Consider the following 16,093-nt stretch of genomic DNA (forward strand, 5'->3'; position numbering starts at 1 on the left):
TTACTGGTGGGGATAGTGAGGACAACAAGTCACTTATGTTAATGAATTAGGTTGGTTGGGGTTGTTTTTGTTTTTCTTATTGTTGATTTTTGGTCACTTACATTAACTCTGGAGTGAGCTGTGTCTTACCTTCAGCATATGGAGGAAGTTGAAACCAATTCTGGCTTCTCCACAGTCCACTGTAGTTGTTGTTTTCCCACCACATGTTATATTCAGTTTTATTTCTACAAAATGCCTTGAGTGAAAAGAGAAGAAAACAACTGCGAGCCCAGTCCCTTTTGCCATCTGGAGGCAAGCTGGTGATTTCGCATTCTTAGCATTATTGGCCTGCATTTTCTTCAGCCCTTGTGTTGCTATGCAAAACGCATATTCCACAGGAACTTGGGATCAACCTTCTTCAGAGATTCATCTCTCTCTTTTCTGGGTTTCTTAATGCCATTTCTGTGCCACTTGCAAGACTGGTTGTATGTGGTGTCTTGGCCATGGCTTAAACCTGGCGGAGCCACAGCTCAGACCAAAACTGGAAGAGCCACAGTCCACCGCTGTAACATGCGCAACATCGTGTTAGTCGTCCACCTGGAGAGATTATGGACTATCTTTGCTGCAGCAACTAGTGCTAACAAACACAGTTCCATGTGATGAAGGAAAACGTCAGATATCATGCTGAATATTTTGGTGGCAGCATGAAGATACCTCCCTCTCACATAAGGGGTGGTGGACCTGTTTTTCTCTTGAGGTCTGCTTTTTCTTGAGAATAATCTCTCAGTGGTTGGGTGGTATTGGTAGCTGGGCCTAGCAGTGAGCATGGCCAGAGACCAAAATGGGCAGTCTACCTCTTCTCTCTTTTTTCCTCCCTCCTCTTCCTCTTCCCCCAGTGGTCTGCCAAAGGACGGACAGTGAAGGGATCACTTGCAGAGGGTTTTCCTTCTCCTCCTTCCATCTGTTTTGTTTCTCCTCATTTCTCAGCTCCCATTCTCTCCCCCTGGGCTCCCCACCACACATAAAATTAGGGCAACCGCCACATTGCAGCTCTTAGGTGTCAACTTTCCCACCTCTGCTGTCTTCCCTGCTATGTTGAGAAGCACTGTAATTCTATTTAAATTATGTTTATCATTATTTGAATCCATACATAGAAAACAAGGTATGCAAATATTTGTTCTCTTTTTATTATTATGCATTTCCTTGTTTGTGGTGATGTGTTAGCCGCCACCCTAACATCACCTGACTTCCAGTAACTATTCATTCACAAGAGACATCAGCTACCAGGCTATACAGAAAAGCCCATAGAGAGGTGCTTCTCTTCACAGCAGTAAACAAAGCTATAATAATCCAATCAGTAACTCTCTGCTTGTTGTACTACAGATGAATCCATGCAGCAGCTGTTTGCAGAAGGGAATGGTGTTATCTACCAGAGTGTTGGAACATGGCTTGCATCCAAGCACACCCAGTTACAGCTGACGGGGGCTCTGGCCATTGCTAACTTTGCCAGGAATGGTAAACATACCTTTATACTTTATTTATTGGACGCATTTTATCCTGCTGCTCAGCCCAAAAAAGTTCCCAGGATGCTTTTCTTAAGATCAATAAAAGCAATAATTCATTCGGCGATATCCACTCGTGGCAGCCTGCTCGCACAACATTCTGCTAGCAGAAGCTTCCGTTTTTAGCATAGCGCAACAGACAAATCCATTGGGTGTTTTGTGCTTGCAAATGATGGCATGCAACTTCTCTTATTATTACCGGTATATGCTGTCGACATTTAAGCTACCGCTTCTGCAACCACATCAGCTCTCCAGCTTATTGCATGAACATTACTGAATTAAAAATCTATTGGTCAAAATTCAGGTTTAACACACACACACACACACACAGAGAGAGAGAGAGAGAGAGAGAGAGAGAGCGCAATAATAATAAGATCTTCCCATTTGCTGTTGAAATTTTGCCACAAATCATGCTTTTGGCAAAAGTTCCAGGTACCTCTGGAAGGTTTAAAAAGGAGAAAGGGTTACCAGAACTGATCTACAGCTTTACTGTTGTCCTATATGAAGTATTGTCATTAAAATCTTATTTTGATGTTTTTGTTTTTATTATGCGTTTTGTGTTTATATATAGGGGGGTGTAGTAATTTCACGTTGTGAACTGCCTTAAGATCCATGGGAATGGGGTGGTATATAATAATAATAATAATAATAATAATAATAATAATAATAATAATAAAGTCAGAAGTTTATATTATCAGCTTTCTTCCCCTCTGCTTCTTCAAGACAGCAACTGTGTGCGGATGGTGCAGCTGGGAATCGTACATCAACTTCTGGACCTTTTGGAGCAACATGTGGAAAGTGGAGATGTCTCTGTTCAACATGCTGCCCTGAGTGCTCTCCGAAACCTTGCTATACCAGGTACCACAAAAAGCCGCACCACAAATTATCTAACTGAACAACTACAAAATTAAAATTAAAGTCATGCCATAGGGGAGAAGTGGAATGTGTGAGAGTGGGACTCCCTATTTCCTGGACTCTGATCCTTGTAAAACTCTGTCTATCTGTTATCTTTGGTGAGAGATGTTGAGAATGCCTTGAAAAGAGTTTTCTCTGTAAACATACGTGCACTGGAGTTCTTCTGATTCAGCCACCCACCACCACCTCACTGGCATGTAGATGATAAATCTCAGGGGTGGGTGGGGTGGCATATTGATATCAGCACACATACTGTACGTGTAAATGCACATCAGTGGACACAAATGCAAATACAATACTTTCTTCCATTGAGAACTCATAACCTGCAAAGGAGGAAGACTGTAGTCCCATAGTCTATCACATATTCAATAAAAATATGGGCATCTCCAGATAAAAGAATCAGGTATCAGGTGGTGGTGGTGGGGAAATGTTTCCCTAGAACCCTAAAGAAACACAGCCAACTGAGAATAGACAATACCAGGTTAGATGGATGAACGGGCAGCTTCCTGTGTTTCTTTAGCTTAGATAGGGTGCATGAATTGCAGCTATTCTGTAATATATACAATGAGAACCTGAGAATCCTTTGCTTTTCAATGGGATGTGATTCCTGTAATGAAGGCAAACTGGGCAGAGAAGAACTCTCAACAGTGTTCAATAGCAGCAAAAGGAGCAAAGGTGGTGATCGCTAGAATGCATACAAATGTCCCCTTTTATCTTTAAAATGTTGGAGGGTGTGATATTTTGCTCAAGAAAATATTGGTCTAAAAATAGGCTTTTTGGGGTAACAAACTTATTTGGCACAGTGCCCATCCATTTTTCTTTAGTTACATTTGGTTTTCCTCACTGTCTGGAGGTGGTCACTTCTAAACAACCTGTTTATTGAGCATTCATCCGGAGTTTGCACAGAGTTTCTATGCTCTCCATTGTTTGTTAAGCATTAATTCCATATTTTTTTTTGTACAGAGGTTATACAGCTTCCCATCAATCGTTAACCCACAACTTTTAGTCCATTTCCCCACCAGTTTCCTTACTGCAACATCCTTTTATTTAAAAAATGGTTTGTTGCAGCAGAGAGCTTTTATCCACTTTAGTTGTGCAAACCCAAATTTGCTAGTATACAATTGAATCCCTCCCATAAAATAGTGACAGCTGAGAAGAAAACCCCAACGTACCAGACGTGGTTTGCTTTGATGAGAAAAACATGTAAGAAAAAGCAACCCTTTTCCCACCCAGTTGGTTTCAACCCCATCCTTCCTTAAAATCATAGAATAATAGAGTTGGAAGGGACCATCAGGGTCATCAAGCCCAACCCCTTGTAATGTAGGAATCCTTTGCCTAATGTGGGGCTTGAACCCTAGAGATTAAGCATCTGAGCCATTCCAGTACCAAAGCAGTCTCTGTTAATACAGCGCACATCATCTGGGTCTTTCACTGAAACTGTATTCCCTGTTGATTTGCTAAAATATCATTATTATTTTTTTAAAAAAAGAAATACGCAAAAACACAGCCACAGATGAAAAAGTCAAGTTGAACATGAAATGAAATCAATTAGAAGCAGTATTTTTAAAAATGTATGGGCAGGCGCAAGGGGCCTCATTAATTGATTAAACCCTCAGAGTCCTGCCCAGGGAGCTCTCTTTGAAAATCATTCCACACTTGAGGGCCTACAGTCTGAACTTTCTGCTAGCGGAGCCCAAGGAAATTACAAACAAGTTAATTAGCCGTCAGATTCCCAGCACTCTAAAGTTGCCAGCAAGGGATGCCTGCCCGCTGCACTTGCCCTAGGCTAGGAAGAAAGAAAGCACGCAGACTGTCCGGAAATTGCTTGGTAGGTTGGATACTTCTCTTCCCAGGGAGGTTTGCTCTTAATGATTACCCAGAATTGCTTCACTCAAGGAGCCTGGTGTGGGGAGTTGGGGGCAGAAAAACATGTTCAAAAATGGAGGGATATGTACGGTAAATATCCTACCAGGTGCAGTGTATTTTGATCTTGAAGGAAAGATTATGACCACTGGGATATTTCCCAATCTATCTTTCTCAGTAGTCTTTAGGTACAAGTTGTCAAACCACCTATAGGTTCTGTATCGTTAAGAGTAGTTAAACTTTTGATCAGACGTCATTGTCTCTATATCTGCAGTGGCAGCTGGCGACTTTTTGCACCCTTCCCTAAACATATCAACATGCACATGGCACTCTTGCACAAGTGTTGGGAAACACATGCAAACCAAAATAATGAATGCAAAGGTTTAAAATATTGGGTTTGTTTGCTTTTTGCTTCAGGTTGCACAGAGAGCATTTGTTGTGGGGGGTTGTTTTTAATTCAAAGTCACTTAATCTATCCAAAACCAAAAACAAGTGTCCTCCTAAAATGGAAATATGTATCAGCAGATATATCTGATTTTCCAAAAGAGACAAATAGCTGCTGGGTGGAGGGTTTTTATCAGGAAAATGACATTGGAAAAACAGTCAACCTCCCCTCCTTCTGTGTCATGGTCTTGATCTGAATTGGACCCACTTGAAGCTGTAATTTGTGGCGCATGCCACAGGTCTGTCATTTGGAGCTTTATTCAGAGAATTACCGTAATCAGTTTAATTATAATTAATTGTATTTTTCTGTCCTTGCCCCCTCTTGATTAGGGAGGTCTCTGGACTTGTCCATAATAGCAGAGCTGTCACTGCAGCTCCTCCAAAATGCTGGATTCATGCTGGATTTGTTCATTTGGTATTAGAATACTGAATTCCTATTCCCCTTTAATTTGGGCTAAGAAAAAGTCAGTGTGCGGATCAAATGAAACACAATGGGTTGCTGAACAACTGTTTAGAATGTTTTCTGTTTTTGAAGTCACGTGTTTTCTAAATGAAGTCCATACCACCTTGTTGATACAAATATTTTGAAATATTGGTGTTAATGAAATCTAGATCTAAATAGGATGTTTTAGCAGGCAATCCAAAACATTTTGTTCAAAGAGCTGCTGTACACCTTGATTTTTGTCATGCACTGACTATACATTCTGTGGCCTTTAATAGCTTAGCGGCAACTTGTCATTCAGATATTGAGATCCAGATCACCAATTGTAATTCTGATCATTTTGACCCATTTCCCAGTGGCTAACAAAGTCCAGATGTTGGATGAAGGGGTTGGCCAACGTATCCAGATGCTTTTGAGGTCAGAGATGCCTCCTGTTCAGTTTAAGCTTCTTGGGACACTACGAATGTTGATGGACGGTCAAGGTAGGAGAATATCAAGGGCTTTCAAGCTAAGTCCCTCTTTAGGACTGCATAGCAAACAAGGGAACCATTGTTATGCGGTAATCAGGAAAGTGTTCTTATTGGTGTGGTTAGATCGAGTTCAGAGCATCAGACCAATGACAGAAGGGCCTTTTTTTAAAATGCAGATTTAAAAATGGTCAGTGGATGTGATATCTGTCAAGGTACTAAGCTGTATGATACACAACCAATTCAATGCAAAGGAGAGTGCAGTTTGAGGGCTACATTCCAAGGACAAGTGTTTGGAAGTAGGCTGCAAGGGGGTGGCTCCATAAAGGCTCACATCTACATGTTAGTTTCTGTTTGCCACTGTGCAGTGCTTTGGAGTCACAAGACTCTGTTTTGCATTCCACATACAGTGGTGCCTCGCAAGACGAAATTAATTCGTTCCGCAAGTTTTTTCTTCTTGCGAGTTTTTCGTCTTGCGAAGCACGGTTTCCCATAGGAATGCATTGAAAATCAATCAATGCGTTCCTATGGAGACCGTCCGGGGACAGAGGGGAAGCGCCGCGCGCCTTCCCCTCTGTCCCCGGACCTGTTTTAAAGCAAGGGGCAGTGGGGAGAAGATTGCTTCTCCCCGTTGCCGCCCCTTGCTTCAAAAGAGGTCCAGGGACAGCGGGGAAGACGCGCTGCGCTTCCCCGCTATCCCCGGAGCTTGCGGGGCAAGCTTCGTTTTGCGAAGCAAGCCCATAGGGAAATGCGTCTTGCGAAGCGGCTAAGAAAACGAAAAACTCCTTCGTCTAGCGAGTTTTTCGTCTTCCGAGGCGTTCGTCTTGTGGGGTACCACTGTATTCCATACTGTTGGAAGTCTCACGGGAGATGGGAGACGGATGTGACGTCATTGGTTTCCTGTTCCTTTCACAGAGAGAGGATGTGTTTTCTGTCTGTGTGTTGTTGTTGTTTAGTCGTTTAGTCGTGTCCGACTCTTCGTGACCCCATGGACCAGAGCACGCCAGGCACCTCTGTCCTCCACTACCTCCCGCAGTTTGGTCAAACTCATGCTGGTAACCTCAAAAACGCTATCCAACCATCTCGTCCTCTGTCGCCCCCTTCTCCTTGTGCCCTCCATCTTTCCCAGCATCAGTGTCTTCTCCAGGGAGTCTTCTCTTCTCATGAGGTGGCCAAAGTACTGGAGCCTCAGCTTCACGATCTGTCCTTCCAGTGAGCACTCAGGTCTGATTTCCTTCAGAATGGATGCATTTGATCTTCTTGCCGTCCATGGGACTCTCAAGAGTCTTCTCCAGCACCATAATTCAAAAGCATCAATTCTTCGGCGATCAGCCTTCTTTATGGTCCAGCTCTCACTTCCATACATCACTACTGGGAAGACCATGGCTTTAACTTTCTGTCTGTGTAGCTTTCTGTCTGTGTAGCTTAGTAATAAAACTCATAGCGATGTAGCCATAAATCTCATCACTTCCCTGTGTGCTTTGATTCTCTGCTGAATGGGAATGTGCCTGGAGCCTCATCAAAGACTCAGGTCGTTAATCACATCGGAGGGCGATTCTGGAAGATGACACTACATTGTGTCTGTGTGTTCCATTATGAGCAGGCCATTTCCCTTAAGCAGATGCCCTCCTACACCTCACACAGCAGAACCCAAGAGCCTATGTTCTCCCCGGATCCCACAAATAGCCCACTCACAGCTGTTGCTTAACTCCCATGAAGAGCTGCCTTCAAGCTCCATCAAAATTGAGGCCAAGGACAAGCAAGAATGCTGGGTTATGGAAGTGCTTTGAAGACATCTAGAACAACCAACAGTGGCAGTATTTGGCTCTTGTCCAGGCAGAGGTTCACCCTCACCCAGAAGTATTGGTGTGCTCAGGCCAGGCAGAACCAATGGGATTCCTGAAAGGATAGTTCCGGAAAGGATAGATTCCGGAAAGGATAGAAAAACCAATGCAGAAATCTTTTGCCCAACATGGGGCTCAAACCCACAACCCTGAGATTAAGAGTCTCATGCTCTGCTGACTGTGCTGTCCCATTGCAACACAACCTGAGCCTATGAAGGAGGGGTTCCCAGCATTAACACCCCAAAAGGGTCTTGTTTCTTCCTTGGATTCAAACTGAACTCAAACATTGCTCTGACTCCCCAGCTTGCTGCTTTACTTCCAGGTCACATCACTGCCAAACTTTGCCCTCTAGCTTTCTGTTGAGGGAGGGCCCCCACCCATTTGCTGTCTTCACTGAGCCCCTTAATCCCCCATCACCTCACCAGGAAGTTATCTTGGCTATTAGAATTAGGCGGCTTGATTAGCTTTTAACACTTGCTGGCTCCTGGGATGAGAGAATTTTGGCACACAGACCCTCAAGCTCATATGTTACTGTACCTAGCAAATACAAGAAAACCCCAACTTCCTGCAAAGATTTACCCTTCCATGGCAGTGAGCTCAGAAGCCTCCCACCTTAATTGCAGTCTGTTCTGTTTACCCATGAGCCAGCATTGACCTTAATTAACTCAGCACAATACACTACCGTGAACATGTGTCTTCTAACCAGTCCCTGCTAAATTAGTTGATTGCATTATCTAGTGTAAATTCATTACCGTGACAATCACCGGGTGTGTTGATGCCTGCAGAATTTAGAACGGCAGGTTCCCATTTTTAATTATAGATATCTGAACCCTCGGTGTTAATCGTTTTTCAGCAGCACCAACACAGAAAAGGGGTTGTTTACCAACAGCAGTTCTCATATTCGCACCTCTCCACAACTGAGCCACCCATTACATGTGCAGAGCCATGAAATTTCTTTTGAGACAATTGTTACCATATATTTCCTAAAATTAGTGCCAATTTACACATGCAGATTTATTAGGTTGGGGGGATGCGAATGGGCAGTCAGATACAATTCCACAGACAGAAGTTGCATTTTGTCTCAAAACAGAATACTTTATCCAATAGAGTAGTATTGTTCCTGCATTCAGCTGAGTCTTCAGGGTTTGGGTCACGTGTGTACATTTATCCCTTAATGACTGCAATGTCAAACAATTTATTTGCATTTGTGAATATCACAGTCCAGAGATAGATCTTTGTCAAACTCCAGCACCTCTCCAACACAATACCTTGAGAAAGACAAGAGACAACAAGTGATAAAATTAACCTCTGTTATATAACTGTGATTGGCTTGTTAAAGTCCTAACAAAAAATGCTATGCCACCTGCCACATCTTCCTTTCCTGAATGCACATTTTCCCCCATTAAAAAAATGTTTTATTTGAGATTATATGCAAGTTCTGCCTGTTGTGCTTGAACTGTGATGGCCCACCCACAAACTCAAAACCATCACATTTGATGATGCTGGCACCAAGTGGTAAATATGTATAACTCAGAAACAAATAAAGGCTTTATTCACCCAGGCGTACTCCACCTGCAGTTGACAATTAAAGTAAAAGGGACAGAGGGGAGAATTGCCGGCTGCTTCACTATAGACTTCACATAATATTGCTCCAATCTTTGTCTTTCAGCTGATGCAGCAGAGGAACTGGGCCAGGATCCGGTGCTGCTCCACAGACTGGTGCAATGGTGCGATTCAAACGACCACGCTGGAGTCTGCGGAGAAGCAAACCGACTGCTTGCATCACTTTTGCGTCACAGTTGTTCTCAGGTACGAAAGGCGTTGGGTTTGATCCATTTTCAAGTCTCGACAATTTGTGTTTTGTATTCCACTTTGAAAGTGAGAGTTGCAGCACAGGTTCTATGCTGCCTTCGATAAAACGGGTTCTGGGAGCATTTTCACACAACATATTCTCAAGGTCTGGCAGTGCCCCCCAGAAACTCATCTGGAAAACTGCTTTTGACACTCCCCCCCCCCCTTATTTTATAAGAGCACAAATTTAAAAAATTGCTTTGCATAGTTAACTACCATAGAGTTATCAAAATTTTCAAAAGTAGGGGGTACATAGCTTGGCTTTTGAAAAATAGGCGGTCCTCAGTAATTAGCTAATTGGGAACCAGTGGCCAATGCTATTTTCACGCCCGCTGTTCTCAGGCAATGAAATAGATTTATATATTGTACACAAGAATCACAGCAATTATTAAGAAGAAATCAGAACAGTGCTGTCCAGTCGCGGCAAATGAACTTACATGATGTTCAGTTGAATATAGCTACTTCAGAAGAGACTTTCATCTCCAAACATTTGGTGAGGAGGGGCAACTGAGCTTCTTTCATGTACAAAGACAAAATTCTCATCATTTTGCGAGCTGCCATGGAGTCTATTATTCAAGTGTTATCCATAACCACTTCTGTTCCTAATTACCCCCCTCCCCCAAAACAAAATCCTGGATCACCACAGACTTCAGCAATCTCTTGTTGTTTTGTAAGCAGGAAGTTGTCAAAGCCATTCAAGAGGCCCAGGCAATGAAGCACCTGGTTTCTATGGCAACCAGTGAACATGCCATAATGCAGAATGAAGCACTGATTGCCTTGGCGATAGCTTCTGCGGTCAATTTAGGTATTCAAGCATTTATTTCCTAGATGTTGTTCTTTAAGTGGGCATTCATTCAAAAAAAATGGGCCATTCAAAAGAGCCTGATTCACTTACCCAGGCTTTAATAGATAAAGCTGTTGGATACTTTATCCACTTCCTTTTGACACTTCTCGGAGGAGCTGATGCAGCCCAGAATTTCTGGGTGGAAATCCGAGCAAGCAGAGGATACTAGGAAGCTGATCTGGCAAGCAAAGCCAAAGAGCAGAGAAAGGCTGAGCAAGATTCAAGTTAGTGAGGCGAGCTACTTACTGTGGCCTGAGCTGTTTACAGGACGTGCTTAGCTTCATTGTCAAGGTGTAATGGGAGGAAGAGGAAATTTATATGACGACAGAGAAACGCAGAAATGAATCCTATAGAAAAGGGGGCTGGTTCCTGTGGAGCTCAAATGATTCTTGATTTCCCAGGGCTCGAGGAACAAAGCTCCACAAGCATTAGTCATAAACACCTATGGATGTTTCTGATGTGAAAACTTTGAAAAGGAGCAGTCTGTTTTAACAAATACAGGAAATTCAAGACTGGCTTATTTGTATATTAGGGGTATTTTTTGGGGGGGTGAGGGAATCATGCCTACAGGCAGCTAGGGATCTTTATTTGTAGAAATTGTTTGAGGGGGGAAATAATTTCAATTATTAAATTAAACATTTATCTCCTTTGCAGAAATCATTAAAGACACATTTAAAGAGGCCAAGCTTGTTCAGAACATACATAAACTTCTCCAAGATGAAAGCACAGGCCCAGAGGTGAAATATAATTCAATAGGTCTGTTGTGTAGCCTCCTGAATTCAGGTAATTTCAGCCCAAAAAGTATGAATCAGAATTTGTCACTGCATGACGCGAGAGCATTTTATATTGGGAAATTTGCAGCCACAGCACAGCATGGATGTGGGGTAACAATCATCTCTCTGCCCCAAGTTGGTTTTCAATATGCTCAAAATCCAGACAAAGTAAATTAAGATTGTAAAATGTGGAATGATTCAGCTAAATACGGCTTCTGGTCCCACCTGCCTTAATGGAGGCAGCACCCATGACAGCGGGGAATCATTGGCAGGAGGCGGGTGGGTGTGGGGGATTCCCTGGTCCTGAATGGGGTAACTGTGCCCCTGAAGGACCAGGTGCGCAGCCTGGGAGTCATTTTGGAGTCACAGCTGTCCATGGAGGCACAGGTGAATTCTGTGTCCCAGGCAGCTGTTTACCAGCTCCATCCAGTATGCAGGCTGAGACCCTACCTGCCCGCAGACTGTCTCGCCAGAGTACTGCATGCTCTGGTTATCTCCCGCTTGGACTACTGCAATGCGCTCTACGTGGGGCTACCTTTGAAGGTGACCCGGAAACTACAACTAATCCAGAATGCGGCAGCTAGACTGGTGACTGGGAGCGGCCTCCAAGACCACATAACACCGGTCTTGAAAGACCTACATTGGCTCCCAGTACGTTTCCGAGCACAATTCAAAGTGTTGGTGCTGATCTTTAAGCCCTTAATGGCCTCAGTCCAGTATATCTGAAGGAGCGTCTCCACCCCCATTGTTCTACCCGGACACTGAGGTCCAGCTCCGACGGCCTTCTGGCCGTTCCCTCACTGTGAGAAGCCAAATTACAGGGAACCAGGCAGAGGGCCTTCTCGGTAGTGGCGCCTGCCCTGTGGAACGCTCTCCCACCAGATGTCAAAGAGAACAACTACCAAACTTTTAGAAGACATCTGAAGGCAGCCTTGTTTAGGGAAGCTTTTAATGTTTGATGTATTACTGTATTTTAATATTTGGTTGGAAGCCGTCCAGAGTGGCTGGGGAAGCCCAGCCAGATGGGCGGGGTATAAATAAATATTATTATTATTATTATTATTATTATTATTATTATTATTATTATTATCGGCAAACAAAGATGACAGAGGGTAAATCATCCTTGCAAATTCCCCCCAGGGACGGGGCAATGGGCTTCACTCGCAGTTCGTCTCGGTACCTGGCTCTCGCTCCAGCATGGCATGTGGGAGGCAGGGAGGCGTGAGTGCAACAGCACTTCCCCTGCCGAAAACCCTCCTACGTCGCCATTAAGAAGCAGAGGTTCTCCGTTTAATTGGATCTTTAATTGGCTTTAAAGTACCGGCATGTGGTGGGAAAGGGTTGCAACAACATACTTTGGAATATACCAGCTACACGGATCAAAGTTTTGAATTGAGATAAGATTTTCTTCGGCGTGAGAGTCGGTTGGGGAGAGAGAAGCCCAGGGTTTGTTTATGATTCGGCAACCCTTTCTGGAATATAAGATAAAAATATACTTACAAGTGGGGAAAGGACGTTGGAGTAACATTGATATTAACAAGCAAAAATGGAAACTGCGTGTGATCTGATGTGAAGAAAGGTGGGGCTAAAGTAGGACTATGTTGGAAAGACAGAGTAATTCCCCTCCATTTAAAAATAACAGACAACTGAGACAAAGTCTTAGTTGGGCGAATGCTTCACACTAGCCATGCAATAATGTGGGTATGCCTGAAACTCCCTCCCAAAATAAAGGAAAAACAAAGAACTGGCAAAAAATTGCTGTTCCCCACTAGAAGCAGCTACCTGCATTCTCTCAAAATATTACTTTAAATATTGCTTCACCCCACACAAAGAAACACCGGGGGGGGGGGGGGACTGAGCCACTGTCAGGATTGCATCCAGTGCATTAGAGTCGCTGTTGTTTCATAATCAAGGAAGCCAAATTGCAAGGTGAAGCTATTATATACTACACTGCTTGCTTGCTCAGCCTTTACCTTTGCAAGCTATTCCGCTAAAATGTTTGATCTCCTTCAGGTGACCTTCGGAAAGAGGCTGAAGAGGACAAGATGAAAGAAACCCTTGAGAAGCTCTGTGGCCACATCAATGGTAATGTAGCCAAACAGGCACTAATGGCTGTTCAGATACTGAATGAGGAGCACCGCCTCTTTGAACCATAAATGTGGAAGGATATCTACTTAGTGCACAAAACGTGCTACTGCGGTTTAGTACTGCCTTGGCTAACAAGCAGTACATCAGGTTTGATCTCTTGTGTCCAAGCATCCAAGCAAAATATTGCTAGAGCTGGTGTGTTGTTTTTTAAAAAATATATATTGAAGGGCCTTGGGTGATGGGGTTTTTTGAATAGGATGTTAAGGCAAATGATATTCACACAAGCCTCTTTCCAAGTCCACAACATCATCACCCCAAAACACTAAATCCTGATTAAATCCTATTCTCCCTTGCATTCCAGCAGGAATGACTCCATTAAACTCACTTGTTTAACTGTGGAATGGTTATCACAGATCGCCCTCTCATCATGTGCAAATACAATATCCATCCATCATGGGGGAAGCACATGTACAGGCCGCTGGCAAACACTATAGAACTTCAGAATATATTAATGGAGGAATTGCATCTTTGAGCATTTGGAAGATCAGTTCCTGCCTACTTTCCCCAGACATGCTAGTTTGTAACATATAGGCCATTCTGGTTTTGTGCGTGTTTACTCAAGGAAGCAAACATGCAAACCTTGCCTTCATCAGTAAAATAAAGCCGAAAAATATGATGACAACAAACAGTTAGCTATCATATTGTATCAGCCCTATCATCTCCCTACAGCATTTGATCAGATTCTGTTTTCCTTCCTGTAAGCGGTCTAGGGTTGCTAACTTTGTCAAAACTAATAGCCTTATGGGCAAGGGCAGAACTATGTTTGATAAGACCTAGGAAGAGCCACTTTGTGCACAATCATGCACATGAGCATTGCTGTAAACCTAGAAGTGGCAGGAAGTAACAGGGTTCAAAGGGGGAAGGGCAGGCAGGCGTATATGCGCTCTGCTGCCGCGCAAGATGACCCAGAATGCAACCCCTGGACACATTGGGGGTTGCCAGATGTTTCTGCCAGAGGACTATTCCGCTTTAAATGAATGAGTCACACGCACACACAGTGTTTGCGTTTTGTTGCTGCTGCTTATTCTACATGACGCTGATGGGCAACATCAATGCCCCGATCTCCCATCTCGTGATTCTTCAACTTGAAACTAGACTTCAGCTAGAGAAGGGTCCTTCGTATAGTAGGGCACATGGCCACCCCATCGTCTTCCCACCAGGGGGTATGTGCAGACAAATGACTCTGGAAGAGTACAGTGGTACCTTGGCAGTCGAATGGCTTAGCTCCCGAATGCCGGAAGTGAGTGTTCAGGTTTGCAAACGTTTTTCAGAAGCCGACCGTCCACCGTGGCTTCCGAATGAGTGCAGGAAGCCCCTGCAGCCAATCAGAAGCCATGCACCTTGGTTTTCGAACCGTTTCGGGAGTCAAATGGATTAAATTTGAGAACCAAGGTACTCCTATACTTGGCTTCTCTGAGCAGATGTAGCTGCAGGATACTTTTAAAAACATTCTTTTTGTTTGAGGTTGGGGGGGGGGGGATTTCTCCTAATCAGAAATTTGTATAATCGCTACTGTTGCACCTTTGAGATGGCAAGCTTGAAAAGAGAGAAAACAGGCCATTTGTGTGCACATGCACAACCCATTAAAAATCTTTCCTGTGCAACTCTCATTCAGCACAATGCAATTTGTTCAGGAAAAGCTTCCTAGGGATTGTGTCCCGATATGCCTTCCAGCAAGCAAAAAACGTGCCAGGGGGAGGTCTTTTTGGCTGCTAAATCCACAGCGCTACTTGATATTCATCAGTCAAGGAATTTGCCTGCTGGCTCTTTAACTCTCACAGGCTATTATAGCTTCTTCTTTGCTAGCTGGAGACAAGGAGGTTTTCCTCTATATGACTTATAAGCATTATCATTTGCAAGTCTCCTGCATCCTTTGTTCAAACTTCATGCCACCAAATGGATTGCTGTAGGGGTTTAAGTTATGCAGAGTTCACCGGTATGAGTTTATTACCTGGGGCAAACTGAAAAAGAGTCCAGCATAAGAACATACGGTAAATCAGAAAGCAGGGATCCTACTGTTTCCTAAAAACAAAATCAGCACGTAGTCATTTTTCCCAGCTACAGGAAGAGAGTATAGTAAACATAAAGCAGAGAGGCTCATCAGCACTCTCTGGAAAGGGTTTGTTATCTGAGCTATCACAGAAAAGCCTTTACACATGCCTGAGGAGGTCCTACTGCTGGATCACAAAGGTAGAAACACCTTCAGTCACCATCTCTTTTTCAGAGAACCAAAAATATCCAGGAAGCACAACTTGTAAGATGGTTTTGCATCCCATCATCTTGTAAAAACAGCTTTTCTCCGTGTTAGCAAATTACAGTGGTACCTTGGTTCTCAAACGCCTCGGTTCCCAAACGCCGAAAACCCAGAAGTGTGTTCCGGTTTTCAAACGATTTTTGGAAGCTGAACGCCTAATGCGGCTGTTGGCTATTGTTTCCAGGGCACCTGCACCAATCAGAAGCTGTGCCTTGGTTTTCAAAAATTTTGGAAATCAAACAGGCTTCTGGGACGAATTAAGTTTAGTGCTTTTGTTTTTGCTATTTATTTTGCATTTTTGTTTTTGAGGCTTTTTCGGTTAATTTGTTTTTGTGAACCCATCTTTTTTGGAACCCATCTCAGCTACTGATTGATTGATTGATTGATTGTGTGGCTGCGGAAATGGATAAAAGCCCCAAACAGTGAATATTATCAGTGCAGCTAAGAAAAAAAAGTAATTTTTATTTTTATCATCTACAATACTGTCTTGTTTATTTTATAGTACAGTACATTGATTATTGTTTCCTTTTATGGATCAATGGTCTCGATAGATAGTAAAATTCATGTTAAAGTGCTGTTTCAGGGGTTGTTTTAAAAAGTCTGGAACAAATTAATCCGTTTTGCATTACTTTCTATGGGAAAGAGTACCTTGGTTTTGGAATGCTTTGGTTTTGGAACAGACTGGCAGACCGGATTAAGTTTGAGAA

At 43.3% G+C, this 16,093-nt stretch overlaps 1 protein-coding gene across 2 annotated transcripts in view; it reads left to right on the plus strand.

The window, feature by feature from the left end:
• The window catches only part of LOC114597113 (rap1 GTPase-GDP dissociation stimulator 1-like), a 37,924-nt gene extending 23,331 nt beyond the window's left edge, over positions 1-14,593 (plus strand). For both annotated transcript variants that reach the window (XM_028729229.2, XM_028729230.2), the window contains 7 exons: positions 1,363-1,494; positions 2,265-2,399; positions 5,562-5,687; positions 9,186-9,325; positions 10,046-10,172; positions 10,866-10,994; positions 12,998-14,593. In XM_028729229.2, coding sequence (XP_028585062.2) covers positions 1,363-1,494; positions 2,265-2,399; positions 5,562-5,687; positions 9,186-9,325; positions 10,046-10,172; positions 10,866-10,994; positions 12,998-13,140 — 932 coding nt within the window. In that variant the 3' untranslated portion in view covers positions 13,141-14,593. The remainder of the gene's footprint in view (positions 1-1,362; positions 1,495-2,264; positions 2,400-5,561; positions 5,688-9,185; positions 9,326-10,045; positions 10,173-10,865; positions 10,995-12,997) is intronic.
• The last annotated feature ends 1,500 nt before the right edge of the window (positions 14,594-16,093 follow it).

Source organism: Podarcis muralis, chromosome 6, assembly GCF_964188315.1.
Source record: "Podarcis muralis chromosome 6, rPodMur119.hap1.1, whole genome shotgun sequence".
Classification (NCBI taxonomy): domain Eukaryota; kingdom Metazoa; phylum Chordata; class Lepidosauria; order Squamata; family Lacertidae; genus Podarcis; species Podarcis muralis.